The sequence below is a fragment of the Hakea prostrata genome, chromosome 2 (genome assembly GCF_041222555.1).
Source record: "Hakea prostrata isolate BN-2017 chromosome 2, UWA_Hpros_2, whole genome shotgun sequence".
NCBI lineage: Eukaryota > Viridiplantae > Streptophyta > Magnoliopsida > Proteales > Proteaceae > Hakea > Hakea prostrata.
In genome coordinates, this window is record NC_142601.1 from 73,727,524 (window position 1) to 73,744,398 (window position 16,875).

Genomic DNA, 16,875 nt, shown 5'->3' on the forward strand with positions numbered 1-16,875 from the left:
TAATTAGTAAAAACAATGGATAATTATTATTGCCCCCTTATACTTTGGTTTTATTAGTAATCAAACCCCCTTCTTTGTGAAATTACTATTGCCCCCTCACTCTAGCGGTGTTAAGTTGCTGTTAACATCAAATATGAAATGTCTATTTTGCCCTTAAACTTAAGAAGTAAAAAATATGGCATTACCCTCATTTATAGAAACTATATTACATGTCAATTATATATTTAAAAATCTTATATTTTAGAATTAGTTTTGGATTTGGTGGGACCGCATACTTATGATTGTTGAAACTTTCACATTCCACTTAAATTTTTCATAATCACCATGATGGAAGTTTTACAAACAAATTAGCATATAAGATCTAATTGATAGTAAATTTGGTAACATACATAATGGTTAGCATATATTATGTGATTTTCAATTTGTAGTTTTGAATTAAATTTGATATTTCTTAACATTTTAGTTTATATTTTAAGTTTTATTTAATTACATATTTCTTTTATTTTGTGATTTATTTTTAAAGAAAAAAATCACATATTTCATTTATTTGGTGGTTTATTTTTAAAAAAGAAAAGTGAAATTAAAGTTAATTTTTTTCCTATTAAGAGTAGTATTATAGCTTGAAAAAAGAGCAAATAAGTAAAAAGATAATTGCAGGGTTATTTTTGGGATTTTGAAAAAATATATAAATGCCACATCATCAGTAAATTAACTGAGCTTAACGGTATGGAGCATTAGTAATTGTAGACAAAGTTAAATGTTGAAATAGTAATTTTAAAAAGTACAAGGGATAAAGTAGTAATAAAATCAAAATACAGTGGGGCAATAGTAATTATCCCTAAAAACAATGTATATTTTTATAGCGTCTAAAAGTATGGTCTATGATGGAATCTAATCTTCCAATAAATTGTAAAGGCAAGGAGTGTTGAAATTTAAATGTTAAAAATTGAAGATCTAATGTGTTGTTTATTTTGAATTTGACACATACGTATATATTTAGTTACAATTTTCTTTCAACTTCTTATTTTTTTCCTATCGGTTTGTTTATCTAAAACTCGACATGTTATGTTAATTGTGGTTGTCTTATTTTTTTTATTTATTTTTTTGGTAAACGGTTGTCTTATTTTCAAATGTCGTAGAAAACATGGATATAAATGAATAGTTAAAAATAAGATACATTATTTGGTTATTATATATAAAAGGCGTCATTATCACGTACAATCTAATATACATACATAAAGTGTCACTATTATTGAAAATACATATTTATCATAATAGATTGACTAAACAATAAAAGTTGCACCTTATTTTAATGGTTGTGCTTATTTGAAATATACACATCATAACAATTGGAAAGATATATAAATTGACATAGACATTTATAATTGAAAAATGCTACCATTTGAGGAAACCACATTTAAGATGCATCATGCAAAGATAAACGAGGGTAGGTGAAATTAATGACTAATCCATCATGTGAACCTCAAAAACATCCACTTACCAATGATTGATATAAGTATACTTTGTATTAGCATAAGGGTCATATCAAATGACTAGACAGAGGAAGAACCATCTCCCAAGAACATGTAGGGTGACACCTACAACCCTAAACAAGGGGAGGGATGTTAGCGTTCACTCCTCTACATCTATTCCATTCACATAAAATGACTTTGTTGCTCATTTATTCATTAAATTAAATTGTTGCCTCTTGTTGATATATGATTATCCAAACCGTCTCTTGAAATTCAAGACTACTTTGGACAAAAGTTCTCTCCATGCATGTTAGAGATAAATTAAAAGATCCATGGCAGCCAATGCAGAGCTGTTCTATGGTTGAAACCAACACCTCTTAGTGAAGAGGTTGTAACCCACGGCATGATTCAGTGATGCTCATTCATTCATATAATTAATGGCTATGATTCAATGAATAAATACCTTCCAGTCATGGTCATGGGAAATCTACTTTACTAAGGAAATGGTAAGACGTATATTTGCAGAAACCTAGTTTCAAGAGTCAGCAACATGGCATATATTTTTGTTTTTTCACAGAAATAAGAGAGGATTCACATGTTATTTCATGGAATCGAGAGGCTTAGTTGTCAACTACCAAAAAAAAGGAGGGTTGATCTATTAATATACTCATTAATTAATGGGCCTACGAGCTTTGTTTCCTCTAATCTAATCCAATCCTCTGGCGTTTACCTCCCGAAAAAATAAATAAAAAAATAAAAAAATAAATATAAAATATAAAAAATCTAATCTTCTGGCTCGTCTCGTTTCCTGGCCTCCTCCTGGGTAGGCGTTTTCACACATTTGTTAAATCTCGCACTTGAAGTGCAGTGGAGTGTGAAAGAGCTCGGCGGCTTTTTACTTTCAGTAGAGATTTCTCTCGTATTTGAGTTGTTGATTGTATGAATGGATCTTCTCCAGCAGTTAAGAAGACGAATGGGAAGAACGGCAAGTTTCGATTTTTAGCCGGTTAACGTGAAAGAGGAAGAAATACGGGAGAAAAACGGAAATCACAGCATTCACAGAGACGGAGAAGGGAGAGAGTCAAATAGCACAATCCATGTTTGCATAATGCTTACATTTTGTGAAAGCATTATGTGATTTATAAAATTTGTAGTGAGTACTCGTAATACGGAGGGAGCTGGCGAAGAATGAGACTCAGTGTTAGGGCGCAGCCACGAGTAGAGGAAGATGGGAAATTGCGGTACCAGGGAAGAATCAGCGGTCGTTGCAAATGCTCATACTCCTGTTCAAGGTTAAAGCTTAATCTCATTCCTTTCCGATTTCATTTTCCTGTCACTCATTCGTTGGTATTCATTTTGGGCACGCATTATGGCATTTCTTCACCTCTATCATCATCTTCCACCAACCAGTATTTATTTTTTTAGTTTTTGAGATGGTTAGGATAGGTTGTCTCAACTAGACCATGTAAATGGAAAGTTTCTCGTACATCTTTTATGTCCTGGCCGAAAAATTGTTTTCAGGCCAAGTGGAGTGACAATTTGACCAAGCAGTGGGAATGGGACATTAACCGGATAAGCCACCCACCAAACTTGGTGGCCTATCTACTCCTTGTGTTTTAACGTTTGTTGATTTTTTTTTGTTTCATGGGTTTCTTCATTTCATTTTATACTTGATGGCTGGTTTAAAGTTTAGGATTTCAGGTCAAATTCATGATATTCAAGGATCAGGTAGACACCCCTCTCCCCACTTACAGTGGTACTGTAGACGAGTTCTCTCCATTTTCTGGAGGTTGAATTAGGCTCCGTTTCACTTGTTCTTTCCTCCAAATTTGAAATCCCCATTTTCATCTCTGTTTTTCTATCATATTACAGCTCAAGAAGCTCGTATGTTCCCTTTGCCCGTGAATAATACTCCTGATACGAAGCATAACCGTTCCTTCTCGGATTTGAGCGACCCTTCTACCCCTCACATTGCCGAGGATTCCAGAAAGAATGCAGTTTTATATACCCACGTGATAGCCTTCACACTCTTTGAACTTGAGACTATTACCAAGAGTTTCCGTTCAGATTATGTCCTTGGTGAAGGTGGGTTTGGGACTGTATACAAGGGATACATAGATGAGAATGTGAGGGTTGGCCTCAAATCTCTCCCAGTTGCTGTCAAAGTGCTTAACAAAGAGGGACTTCAGGGGCATAGAGAATGGCTTGTAAGTTGGATATTCTTTTCCTTCTCTTGTCTTCAGTTATATGATTTTTGTTTGCTTGCTTCGTTTACTGTTTTGTGTTTAAACTTCAGACAGAGGTCAATTTTCTAGGGCAGCTTAGGCATCCAAATCTGGTGAAGTTGATCGGATACTGTTGTGAGGATGATCACAGATTACTTGTATATGAGTTCATGTTTCGTGGCAGCCTTGAGAACCACTTATTCCGAAGTATGCATTTACTTTTCTCCCATGATATGCACTCTTTTTCGTATTTTTTGTTCTTTCACTGAATGATGATCCTTGTTATTACAGGTTACATTGAAACTGCACTTGTTAAGTAACCTTTTGAGCTAGCTACTGAGCTGCTAAATTTGAAGCATTTATTAAAAGTATCCATATTTGATTTTTATGGGTAGTCGCAGTTGGAACTGTTGGAATAACGTCAAAGTGGATGATTAATTAGAATTGCCTTTAAAGTCAAAAGACTCAAAACTAGTATTTAACTTAGATATTTAATTCGCCATGGCATGATTCTTGTTCATGGGAAGAATCCTCTGCCATGTAACCAGTCTTCACTAACTCTAAAGAGAAGAATGCAGTTTTTGAGAGGGATTACCTGAAAACTTACCTTAGGCTGGACCACTGGAGTACCATGATATGCAGGAATGTTCAACTAGTGCATGGTGGCAACCATTTGCTGCTGTGAAATCAATATTAGATATCGCCATGGCTATTTACTTATATGGTGTGTGAAGAGATTGAAAAACAAGTAGTGTAAGGGCGTGTTTGGTTACTTGAATCCAGAGATTTCAAATCTCTAGATTCATGAATGCGAGATTTAAATCTCCCGTTTAGTTGTGAAAATTCCTGGATTCATGAAATCTAGGGATTCATCTTTTTACACTAAAAATGTGAATCTGTAGATTTATGGGTATGGGGTGAACCTCCCCACTATAAAAGCGCTAAACATTTGCACATTCACAAAAATCACATCGACCAAACAGTTTTTCAGGATGAGTCCACATATTTCATTCTTCAAATTCAGGTTAACTAAACAGTTAATTTTATGAATTATGACTTCATAGATTTGAAATTTCCAGACTCACATAATCAAACAGGCCCTAAGGGCATTTTTCCCGCATAACAAGGGCTGCAAAGATCCCTTTGCTCTGCCGAAATTCCTTGTGTTTTCAACCACAACTACTGGACTCTTGGTTGAAAAAAAATTCCCCACCTTTTTTTTTTTTTTTTTTTGGGGGGGGTGTCAAGGTCAATGCTGATCACGAAATACAGGTATCATTGTATCAACCATGGTTTGAGTTATTGGTGGTAAAAATTCCCAGACATCTCGACCCAACTTGAGGGCTCATCTTGGATGCTATTGTGGCTTAGATTGGGTTGAAATTTGGTATTTAGCCTATTTTAGACCTTATAAACACACTGATGGACTTAGATTTGGGAGAAAATATGTGTATATCAGTCCCAACTCAACCCTTACTTCGAAATGGATACACTAAAGGAGTGAACATGCAGACTTATAAAACATGATTTACACAATCATTCCGTGATATGAATGATAACATACAGATTTAAAGACAAATAATACATCAAAAATATTCAGTTGTTCATAATTTCAATTACAACGTCAATGTACTTCTAAGTTATACCACGAGAGTACAAGAGCCAAATCAATGACTGAGCAGCTCTTCCAACTTCTGCTCCACCAGCACCAACTGCATTAGTGTGGAACAGAGTTTTCTTTGAAAAATGAAGTTTGGGAACAACGCTCACCTTGCTTTAAGTTTAGCTTCAAATCAGTAGATATTTGTTGTAGATGAGCTAAGCAGCTTGTTGATGTAGTCTAGGTAGAGATTCGATCAACTTTCTAGCGAAAAATCTGGCCAAATTACCAAACCTAGAAATGGGGGAAGGAGTGTCGAGACAAGTCGGGATCGAGATATCTCGACTAATCTCGACCAAGATGGGATATTTTACACTAGGTTGAGCTGATATCTTTTGAGATTTGAGATCTCGAACCGGGAGATATTTTGCCCCCGGACTCTACTTGTGCAGAAGCATTTGGCACCGGGTTTGCCCTTAGAGATGTTATATGCATGTGCTGACCAATCTTTACGTAATGAGCAGATATTGTAGATCATGAGCATGATATGCATGTAAGCTTTTTCTATTTGTAACTCCTAATACACAATTTCCTTTGTTGGCTTTACTAGCATCTTCCATTCTTTTCTCTTTTTCCCTGATGCGGGTGGGTGGTATGTCGAACTAAGAAGTTGCAAAGCTATAAGGTCGTAGATGAGGTTCTCGTTATATGCCATCAAATAGCACAAAAATTCATTATTTATATGGGTGCTAGCTATGTGTTTCCACATCCAAAGTCACTACTCTCTCTCTCTATACTTTTCTGTTTGGGGAATAATTATCTAATCAAGTCTCTCATCTCTGTGTAAGTTGTGATTCAATGTTAGTTATTTTTAGTCATAACATAGTTAATATCTTTAAATCTCTCAAATTAAGTGGGTGGGGATTGTTGTTCATGACTGAAATTAAAATCTCTTCTTTTGCTTGAGGCATTCAGAGGCAGCAGTTCCGTTGTCCTGGGCAACAAGAATGATGATTGCACTTGGAGCTGCCAAAGGACTTGCTTTCCTTCACAATGCAGAAAGGCCTGTTATCTACCGGGATTTCAAGACCTCCAATATTCTACTGGATTCGGTTTGTGGTTTATCTCCCCCCAACCCTGAACTCTGCTATCTCAAGACATTTGTTTTCCCATAGGAGCAAAAAAAATAGTGTCTTTGTTCCTCTGAACGTGTACCCTATGAATTGCAGGACTACACAGCTAAACTTTCAGATTTTGGGCTTGCCAAAGCTGGACCGCAAGGTGATGAGACCCATGTATCAACTCGTGTGATGGGTACATATGGTTATGCTGCACCTGAATATGTAATGACGGGTATGGCTTCTTGATCTTTGTATGCTTGCTGGCCCTGTCAGTTACGACTCATGTCCAGAGCTGTAGGATATCTGGATAGTGTTTGCAGTGAGCATAGTATTAATTTTCTGGTTCTGCTTCAAATTATCTGGATGAGTTGTTATCTACTCCATAGATATTTGAACTTGATTCCTTGAGATCATCTTGTCATGTTGTAGCTATCATCAGATACTGCACAGCTAATTTATATACTTTTCTATTCATTTGGGTTTATCTCCTGAAATTTAGTAACTACCAAACTCATTCAACTAAGTCTTGTCCAACTATTTTACCAAAAAAAGAAGTCTTGTCCAATTACTTTGGCTCATCTATGTGGTTTTTGTGCCTAGACCATATCTTGCTGTTCAGTCATTAACATTTGTGTTTTCATTTGCTATTTCAATTTTCAACCCAATCAATTTATGTCTTATTCTTTGTCCTTTTAATCCCCAACACTTGCATGATATTTATGATTTACTTTATGTCTTAAGTTTTAACATAACTCTCAGGGTTTAAAAGCCAGCATTGGGGTCTGGATCAGACTTGGTAAGAACTGGTCCAAATATGCTCTAAAGCTAGTTTTTGCTAGGGTATCAGCCTTGTCGGATGCCATCAAGCCAATTCTGATCCAAATCACCTGATCCGCCATTCCCAAATTTTGAAACCTTGATAAGCATCGCTTGGTTGATTTTTCCAATGTTAGTCTGTGGTTCTGGCCCTCTGGTTTATGACTTTGGGTAAACTTTTTTGTTTCTCAACATCAAACTCTCTCTCTCTCTCTCTCTCGTGATGCGATGGAGCTGACTTCCCTTTTTGTGGTTTTTTATTCTAAAAAATTATTTATGAAAAGAAGGGAAAAATAGCAAACATGTGAATATGTGATTACACCCAGATCTGAAGTTCTGTCCCATGCATTTGTGATTACGTTTTCCTAAGATTGTTGGTTTGAATCTTGATTAGTCCATCCACCGATTTTACACTCCATGGTTGTTCAGGCCTTTGCCATCTCTGTGGTTCTATTCTATACATGATTAGTCCATCCACCCATTTTACACTCCGTGGTTGTTCAGGCCTTTGCCTTCTCTGTGGTTCTATTCTATACATTGGCAATTCTGTCTGTTTGTTTAAATTGTTGTGTGATGTTTGATAAGTTCATCCACGTATTTCTCAATCCTTGGGTTACTCCAGCGACCTATGTCTACGGTTCTGTTTGGTACATTGGCAATGGTTGCTATTTGGCTTGACATTTTCACTGAATGATCAGGTCACCTGACTGCCAGGAGTGATGTCTATAGCTTTGGTGTTGTTCTTCTCGAGTTGTTAACCGGTAGGCGTTCTGTGGACAAAACACGACCCGGCAAAGAGCAGAGCCTGGTAGACTGGGCACGTCCAAAACTTAATGATAGAAAAAAGTTGTTGCAGATAATTGATCCAAGATTGGAGAATCAGTACTCAGTGAGGGCTGCACAGAAGGCATGCAGTTTGGCTTACTATTGCCTGAGCCAAAATCCTAAAGCAAGGCCTCTTATGAGTGATGTGGTAGAGACATTGGAGCCTCTGCAAAGCAGTGGTGCAAATGAAGTCTCGAGACAGGGGCCAGTTAGTTCTGCTCTTCCTGACTATCGGATGCACCGCAAGTTTGCAGGCAATGTTGTTGCTGATTGTAGGTCTCAGAACCCAAATTGTTCTCCAGGTGGCCCTGCAACATGCAGAGTGAGATGAGAAAGTATTAGTAAGTGTTGTATGAGGCAGGTTTTCGTGTGGTTTTTTTCCCAGGTGCCCCTCCTGTGGAATGATCAGGTGTCAAGAACGTGTTTGATATCAATTCCTGTGTGATTATTGTTTCAGATGACGGTATGTGAATGGATAATGCTTATTAAGATACATGTGTTCATGTCTTGATACTACATCTGCTTTTGACTTGGTATTTTCCTTGCCAAGCTTCTTGTTGGCTGTTGCATCAGTTGACCCATTTACTCGATGACTAGTTGATCTTGTAACTGCACTCGCTTCTCCTTGTTGTTTTGAAAAGTAGTTGCTCATTATTTATAATAATATTGTTGTGATGTATATCTGGCGGGTGAGGTGCTTTGGGATTAGCATTTCACTGGGTTTGAAATTTCAAGTATTTCAGAATCCGTTGTCTCCTAGTTTGCAGTTCAAGAAATTTAATATACGGGTGTTGGGAAGAGGGGGGGGGGTGTCTTCAGAGAGAAGAAATTGATCCAGCCCTCCCGCTCACCTGCTATAAGGTCAAAAGCAAAATTGAATGTGATCTCAACTTTTATCTATTTCATATTAATTGGTCTCTAATAACCATATTCAATCACAGAATATTAGGGTAATGTACTTATTTGATGCATGCACCAAAACGTTTTTTTTTTTTGCTTCCTTTTTTCAAGGAAACGAGTGGCTCTAAATGATCTCAGGCTATGTTGGCCTGGTCTATGCGGCTCATTCTGACTGTAGGTATTTCATCCAGTTTTTAATCTCAGCTAATCATTTAATACAAAAATGCACTGAGATGTCACAGCAGAAGATTTTCTCCCCCAAACTAGCTGGCACAATAGGTAACCCTTTCCGGTTGTCCATTATTACAGTTGACATTACCCGATTGTGGTTCTTTCATGACTCCAATTTGTGATAAGATGATGGAAAGCAGTTTTTGCTCCAAAGTTAAATTTGCCTGGTCAAGGTTGTAGGTTGCCTGCGGCTTTAAGGGTTTATTTGTTGTTCCACATCTTCTTACTCCATCGCTGCTCTAAATGGGGTATGTGGCACCTTCAATAGCTTTCTACAACCGATGGAACACTTGTAAAAGATCTTGCCGGCTATGTGAAGGATCACATAGCCGGCAAAGTCGCAAAGAGATGACTTTTTCAAGGCAAATTCAGTTGATGCAACGGCTGCCGAGTGTGAATTAGTTCTATTTCTTGGATCTTCTGTTCATGCCAACGTTGCAATTTCATCACCCGCCTATAAGTGGTGCCTCCGTTATTTTATTTAACAGAGAAAATAAGTTCTGCAAGAAACTGATTGATAGTTCTTATTAGACGAAGACGATGCTCTTGCCAAGGTCAAGCCAGTTTTAGTTTTAGATGGTGGGTTTGAAGGAATAGATATCAAGTTTTAGCGTATGACCTATAAATGTGTTTCTAAGATTTGAGATTTAAGGTCTCTTTGTAATACGGGTTGCGTTCTGAAGGCCTTCAAAGATAACCTGAAATGCCCCTAAATATATGAATATGAAAGGCGTTACTAAATGCTAGTTACATTCTGATTGAAAGGTCAGGTCATCTTTCCAATCAAATGCCAAAGGCCTAACATTTAGCCGAAGAAACATGCATTTAAGCAAGGAAAATAACCCACCCTCCCTCGGGCTACTTACATTATTCTATACAAATTGTTCTTTTTAAAAACTAAAAACTCACTCTCAAGGCATCTCAACAGATCTATCACATATTCCTCAGATTCACTGAAATGCTTTGTAATATCAGAAACAGCAACCTGCAAAATATTCAAGCCAAACCATCAGCATCGTCATCTACATGGATCCTAAAAAAAGATATGCCCTGAAATAGATTATTTTGCCCCTCACCCCATCATGGTTCCTAAGCCACTCCATGATATTGTCTTTTGTTGCTTCCACTGCTATTTTGACTCCTCCCGATCCATCAATTTTCTGGAACTTCAATGCCTGAATTTGAACATCATCAAGTCGTCGTTGCTTTATGCCAGCAAATGTCTCAGGGGCGGTCACTTGGTGGGTTCCATCTAAGCTAGAATTTGCTCCCATATTGTCACTTGATGCTTCAGACAAATGAGGGCTCTCTGAATAGTTTTTACAGTGGAGGTTTTGCAAGGACTCTGATGTCCTAGGCTGTAGTTCACATGAGTTTGAGGATTGAAGATAAGACGGTATCAAGTCTATTGATATCCCGAGATCTTTTATTGTCAGACTTGCCTTGATGAGAGCATAACTTACCTACGAAACAGCACAAAGTTTCCCACTCAAATAAGATGCAAATGAAAATGCTGGAGTCAACTGCAATTTCAAGCATCGGATGTAGAGATCCAGTCTCAAATTGTTCCTGTTCTTCATCCATACAAACATACAAAGCAAGGTGGGGATATGCCATTCCAGGTTCAAGCAAATTCTGAGGAAATACAGAACAAAGAGTAAACTGAAGTTTTGGTCGCTTCCAGCCCATCCCCTGGTTCTCTCCCCTATGCATACAGTTGACATTTTTTTTTGAGCCACTCCTTATTGAAGACTGCACTAGACCATTACAGAGGCAGATGCATTTGTTGGAGTTTAATTCTCATTTGGATTTCTAAAGGGTCCATGTTTCATTCAGAATAAAGCTGAAAATATTCCTAGAAGAGGGGTGTCAGAAACATTGATGCCAAGCATTTTCTGAATGGAAACTACGTCAGCTGCTAAGGTTTCAGAGTGGACAACTAAGTTTCCTTGTAGAATTGGCAAAGATGCAAACAGATTAAAGTAGGCGGCAGCAACAAGCAGGTCCACTAATGTGGTCATGCGAACTACACGAAGGCCACGAGCTCTTTTAGGCCTGATGGGGAAATTCTGCATAAAATGGCATTTACTAGTTGGGATGTCTTCACAAAGGCTAGGCTTAGCCAAGGCAGAGAATAGGTCCCCAAATGGGAAAGTCTGCAGTAATGGAAGTTTTAAACATGACAACAGGATGCTCAAGCACGTTAACAATTGGGATACACTTCCAATTGATCAAGTGATGATCAACAGCCCATCAACCAGAATCATCACTCATATAGTGATGCTCTGCAGCCCCTAAACTAGAATCATTCCTCATGATGTTCCCCTAGAACATTATAAAAGTATGAAGAGTTCATGCTGATCATCTATGAATTGTTTCTCTGGTGGATTCAATGGACCTCAAACCAGATAAGTCAAGCCCAGGCAATGACAAGAACTAACAAAATCATCTTCATCAAATAGGAAGAGTTGAAGAAAACAGGAACAAGTAACTGCAAAGATATCAAACTCACATGCTCTGGTAATTCATTTTTTATTGGCTTCAACTTTTCTCTTGATCCAACTTTTGATATGGCATCTTGAATTTCTGTGTATACCATTCGTGTTAGCCCTATTTCCCCACTGAATCTAGTCCAATTGATTTCAAATCCTTCCAAAGCAGCGTCAAGAATGTATTCTACAACTGTTTGCTCTTTTATTGGAGCCGGTCTTCCTGGAGCATTCTGCATGGCAAAATGAATCACAAAAATAAAACCAATATCTAAAATATGTAAATTCAACAATATATGCTTGCAACTATTAAGAGTCTTACAGCTATCTCCTGAATGCAGAGACCATCTTCATTCCACATTTTCCAAGCTTCATATCTTGCTGGTGTTAATTTTTTATGGCAGTTCAGGTCAGGATGCACCTCTTTGATGGTAGCTTGTACGCTAGCCTCCCCATCCAAAGAGAGGCCCAGCCCTTGTGACAACTGACGGATATTTTCAAGAATATAATCCCCATAACTTGTCATGAAGTGCTGCACCAAGCATCAAAAAAATTAGAGAGGTATGAAGTATAATTTTCATAAATGTCCTTGACTAGAAAAACCATTCTCAAGCTGACAATCCTCTTGGATGACAAAGAATTATGTTAAACAGTATTAATTTGAACAATAGAAGTACAATCAAGGGAAACCGTCACTGATTCCAGTCCCTAACATCGAGATGGGCTAGTCTCTATCTACAGTCAAGGAAAACCTAATTGGAGTTTGCTTTCTGACACCAAATTGGCACCTACTCCACTTGAAAAAGTAGTCAATGGAAAGCATAAATAGACTTGACCTTTTTTCCAAGAAAAAACAAACCAACTTTGATTATTCAACATTTCCAAGATGAAACAGGAGGTGAAATCTATAATTGGTACTGTTTGGCTGAACTAATAATTATATTTTTGCATTTCAATAAAAAATGCACTGCTTCATCAAATTTTCAGTCATTCATTTTGCTAGTTCTCCCTGAAATGGCCATGCAAAATTCATGGGACAAAAATATTGTTAGAAAAGAAGCTTTAAATAATCAAAACAGCAGCTGAACTTGAACAGAGAAAAGAGAGATGAAGAACCAGCAGAAGAGGCCTGTGATTCTAGCTAAAGAGTCTAGAATCATAGAGCCATTTTATTTATAGCTTCTAATGAATCTAATACAACTTGAGAGACAAGTAATTGTCCTCTAGAAAAAAGAAAAAAAAAAAAGGGGTAATTTTCATCTAGACCCCCTGAGGTTTGGTCCAGGTCACTTTTAGTCCAGTTTAAGTTTTCTTTTGCATATGGTTCCCCTGTAGTTTTAAGAAATGATTAGGACAAGGTTAACAGAAACAGTTAGTTTAATATTTTTTGGGACAAAAATACCCTTTTCGATTTCTTTGTTTTTTTTCTTTTTTCTTTTTATATAGTAATGGCTTCCATTAGATTGCCTTACCCATTCAGGTCCTTCGACATGGCTCATTGCTCGCGCTATCTCATCCCATGGGGTCAATATGGTAGTCATCTCTGTCTCCGTTTTCCATTTTACATATCAGATTCTTGTTCTTCATTGATTTTTCATTTGTCTTTCACTAAATTTGGGTTTTGATTCAAACTTGCAGATGGGCTCTACTTGATTGAAGTGGATCGAGTTCTTCACCCTGGTGGTTACTGGATTTTGTCAAGGCCACCGATCAACTGGGAAAGGCACTGGAAAGGTTGGCAGAGAACACAAGATGATCTTCGAGCTGAGCAATCTTAGATTGAAGCTGTAGCTAAGAGCTTTTGTTGGAAAAAAAAATTAACCGAGAAGGGCGACATTGCTATCTGCCAGAAACCCATTAGCCATATCCATTGCAAAAACAATCACAAGGTCGCCGGGAAACCCCAATTCTGCAAATCGTCACAAAACCCCGACAAGGCTTGGTATGTATTCTGCTGTTGATGCAAATCTAACCCATCTTACCAATCATGCTTGATGCTTGAATGGTTACTTATAAAGCTACAATTTTGATACAGGTACACGAAATTGGAAACTTGCATAACCCCATTGCCAGAAGTTTCTGAGAGTAACGAAGTCGCTAGAGGTCAACTGCCTAAATGGCCAGAGAAGTTGAATGCTCTTCCTCCAAGGATTAGCAGCGGAAGCGTGGCCGAAATCACAGAAGAGACACAGAACCGTGGAATAGAAGGGTTGGATATTATAAAGCTATAAACAATCAGCTAGGGCAAAAAGGAAGTTGCATAGAAAAAAAACTAAAACAAATAAATCGAAAAAGGGTATTTTCGTCACAAAAAATATTAAACTAACGGTTTTTGTTAAACTTGTCCTTATTTAATCATTTCTTAAAACCATAGGGGAGCCATATGCAAAAGAAAAATTAAACTGGACTAAAAGTGACTTGGACCAAACCTCAGGGGGTCCTGATGAAAATTACCCAAAAAAAAAAGAAGAAAAAATTACAGTTTTAGTAACTTTCTAGCTCCAAAAATAGAAAGTTCTAAAATAGAAACTATGTTTTCTAGAAACTCCCAAAACTTATGTAGCAAGACTCCTATATTAGAAATAGAAAGTAGAGTAGCATCACTAGCATAACACTGCTCACGTGAACAGTAAAATAGCTAAAATTTGTGTATACTTCAACAAATATATTGTTCAGGCGAAAGTTTTCCTATCTTGGTTTTCTAACTGAAGTGGTGTATATCACTTCTTTTTCCTTATGTAATATCAATTAGAAATTGATTGTTGCCACATGGAAAAAGGGTGACCTCACGAATCCATCGATGTATGGCCACTCACCCATGTTGTCACTTGTCAAAATTGGGTGGGAGAACAAAAGACCTCTTCTGTTTTTCCAGACATGGCTTGTGAACTACTTAAAGAATACAAATTACAAATCAGAAATGTTACCAATAACTTCACCTTGTTCACATTCCTTGTTGGTATACAATACATTGTCATAACTGCATGTTGTCTGATTAAAATTAGTCAAAATAACTTCCAAGTCAAATTATGAGTTACCTCCCACAGATAAGGTGACTTTTTTCCTGGGACTTCTACGAAGCCTAAATTTGTGGAATATATAACTTCATTTTAGTAGTGAAGGGTTACCTGGTTGACACCATCTATGTTTGCTAGCCTAGCTTTGCTAGATGGCCTTGTCCTTGCAATATTTTGAATTGTTTGATCACTGCAGATAGCATATCTGAAAAACAGAAACAAAAAGTAAGAACCTGCTCTAATATACTGATGCATAATAATTTTTGATATGTTAGTAGGAAACATGATCAGCATAAGCATGCATCAACAGTAACTCACGGAGCTGTTCCAGAGCTTCTAGCAAGCTTCATTCTCAAGTCTAACAGCATGCGGAAGAGCTTTGCTTCTGACTGAAATAGGAGATAATGCAGCACCAATGCAAGATGAAACACATGAGATAAGAAAACTCTTAAAGAAGTTAATAGTAAAGCATGAGAAAGGCAACAAATACAACTACTAATCAATGATTAACAGACTACTACTTGGAAATTATTTTACTTTGCAAACAAAATTCTGGATTAAAAGTAAGAGCATGAGACAAGTATATCATTGAGTTGAGCGAATGGCAGGCAAGAAGAAAAATCCATGTTTTTATCAAAAAAAATTAAAAGTTTCCATAGCACGCTAGAAGACTCAAAGTTTTGCCTAGAAAGAACTACAGGTAGATTATCAGAATGTAAACCATCTTTACTGGGAAGTATTGGACTTATTTATGGTTTTTTTTTTTTGGGGGGGGGGGGGGGTTGATGGAGGATGGGGGAGGGAAAGATGAGAGCTAGGAGGTTTGAACTTGAGACATCCTGATAAGCCCCTGATATCAAGAGTCTATATTCGACAAGGAAAGCACTCCCAAGGAAACGATTGACAGTTTGAAGAGTGAAGAGAGTCCTGTCGTTTTCAGCAGAGTCCTAGTGCATTCAGGCGACTGGCAAATTTGAAGCATGAAGAGTCCTTCTGCGTTAAGGTTATTAGAATTAGATTTAGAGAGTCAAGAGTCATAATACATCTAGGTTAGAGTTACATTACAGTTAGGTTTCTTTTGAAGAGTCCTACTCGAAGTAGGCTGATTTTGTTAATTAATTCGATAGGAATGTAATTGCTATAAATAGGGGGGAGGATGAGTAGAAAGGATATAGAGAGAAGTTTATGTGAGAGCCATTGCTCTTGGGTAGCCGTAGGAATCACCTCTTGCTGGTAGATTATATTGTTTCTTATTCAACTTTTATTCAAAGTCTCGTTTTTCTTCTTCTTGAGTTATTCCACCTTGTTAAGTAACCTCATTCAGGTACCTAACAAATTGGCATCGAGCCATCGATTCTAGGGGAATGGTCAAGAGTCGAATGGAGCGAGAGGGTAGAGGAATTGGAAAGTATCGTGAAAGAGATTCAAGGTCAAGTGGGACTCCTAGCACAAAACATAGAGAAAGGAGAAAAGGCCAATGACGAGTTTAGAGATGAATTAAGGTTCATGTTATCGCAAGGAAAATCAGCGAGAGATGCATACCTTAATGCCGGAGGTGACTAGAACCGATGGAGTTCCAGTTACGACAAGCGTACAATCGAACCGGGAGAAACCGAGAGACTTCCTTCCTAGACATCTTGAGATGCCAATTTTCACGGGGAAGATCCGATGGGATGGATCGCACGAGCTGAAAGGTACTTTGATCTGTACAAACTCAGCGATGAAGAGAAACTCGAACTGCAACCCTTTGTTTTGAAGGTGCAGCACTAGGATGGATACGCTTCCGAGAAGCTGCAGCAGCCATTGTCATCATGGAGAAACTTGAAAGAATCAATGATCTATCGATTTAACTCAAACACAGCTGAAGACTCCCCAAGAAGCATTGATTAATCACAAGCAAAGTGGAACGTTTGCAGCATATAGAGAAGGGTTTGAGAAATTAGCGGCAGCAGCCGGAGCGGTAGATGGAGAATGGTTGAAGGGGGTGTTTTTCGCTGGTTTAAATGAAGAAGTAAGGGCTGAAGTTCGATTATTTGGGCTCACCAATTTGGGCCAAATAATGGACCTGGCCCAAGCCGTGGAGGACAAAAATGGAGTGGGGAAAAATAAGAAACCTCTTTTGGCCCAGCCCACTCAATCAGCCCAAAATCTAACCTCACGTGTTATTAACTTCAGCCCA

At 37.7% G+C, this 16,875-nt stretch overlaps 2 protein-coding genes across 2 annotated transcripts in view; one reads left to right on the top strand and one right to left on the bottom strand.

Annotated features, from left to right (window-relative positions):
• Positions 1-2,278: 2,278 nt before the first annotated feature.
• On the top strand, positions 2,279-8,777 carry LOC149026423 (Protein kinase superfamily protein). Its single transcript, XM_089146703.1, has 6 exons — positions 2,279-2,764; positions 3,345-3,679; positions 3,769-3,904; positions 6,273-6,409; positions 6,527-6,650; positions 7,933-8,777. The coding sequence occupies exons 1-6, from the start codon at positions 2,701-2,703 to the stop codon at positions 8,388-8,390; spliced, it is 1,254 nt and encodes a 417-aa protein (XP_089002829.1). The 5' UTR covers positions 2,279-2,700; the 3' UTR covers positions 8,391-8,777.
• An 849-nt stretch (positions 8,778-9,626) lies between these two features.
• LOC149026424 (uncharacterized) overlaps positions 9,627-16,875 on the bottom strand; it is a 38,344-nt gene continuing 31,095 nt past the window's right edge. Inside the window, exons 15-20 of the mRNA XM_089146702.1 lie at positions 15,015-15,085; positions 14,808-14,901; positions 12,002-12,211; positions 11,703-11,912; positions 10,267-10,653; positions 9,627-10,175 (exon numbers count right to left, since the gene is read on the bottom strand). Coding sequence (XP_089002828.1) covers positions 10,053-10,175; positions 10,267-10,653; positions 11,703-11,912; positions 12,002-12,211; positions 14,808-14,901; positions 15,015-15,085 — 1,095 coding nt within the window. The 3' untranslated portion in view covers positions 9,627-10,052. The remainder of the gene's footprint in view (positions 10,176-10,266; positions 10,654-11,702; positions 11,913-12,001; positions 12,212-14,807; positions 14,902-15,014; positions 15,086-16,875) is intronic.

What these genes read in the sequence shown, in the direction of transcription:
- LOC149026423 (XM_089146703.1), top strand. Translation starts at nt 2,701, where the DNA reads ATGGGAAATTGCGGTACCAGGGAAGAATCAGCGGTCGTTGCAAATGCT. An exon ending in AGGGGCATAGAGAATGGCTT is followed by an intron (nt 3,680 to 3,768) that starts GTAAGTTGGATA and finishes TTTAAACTTCAG; the next exon opens with ACAGAGGTCAATTTTCTAGG. An exon ending in ACCTGAATATGTAATGACGG is followed by an intron (nt 6,651 to 7,932) that starts GTATGGCTTCTT and finishes CTGAATGATCAG; the next exon opens with GTCACCTGACTGCCAGGAGT.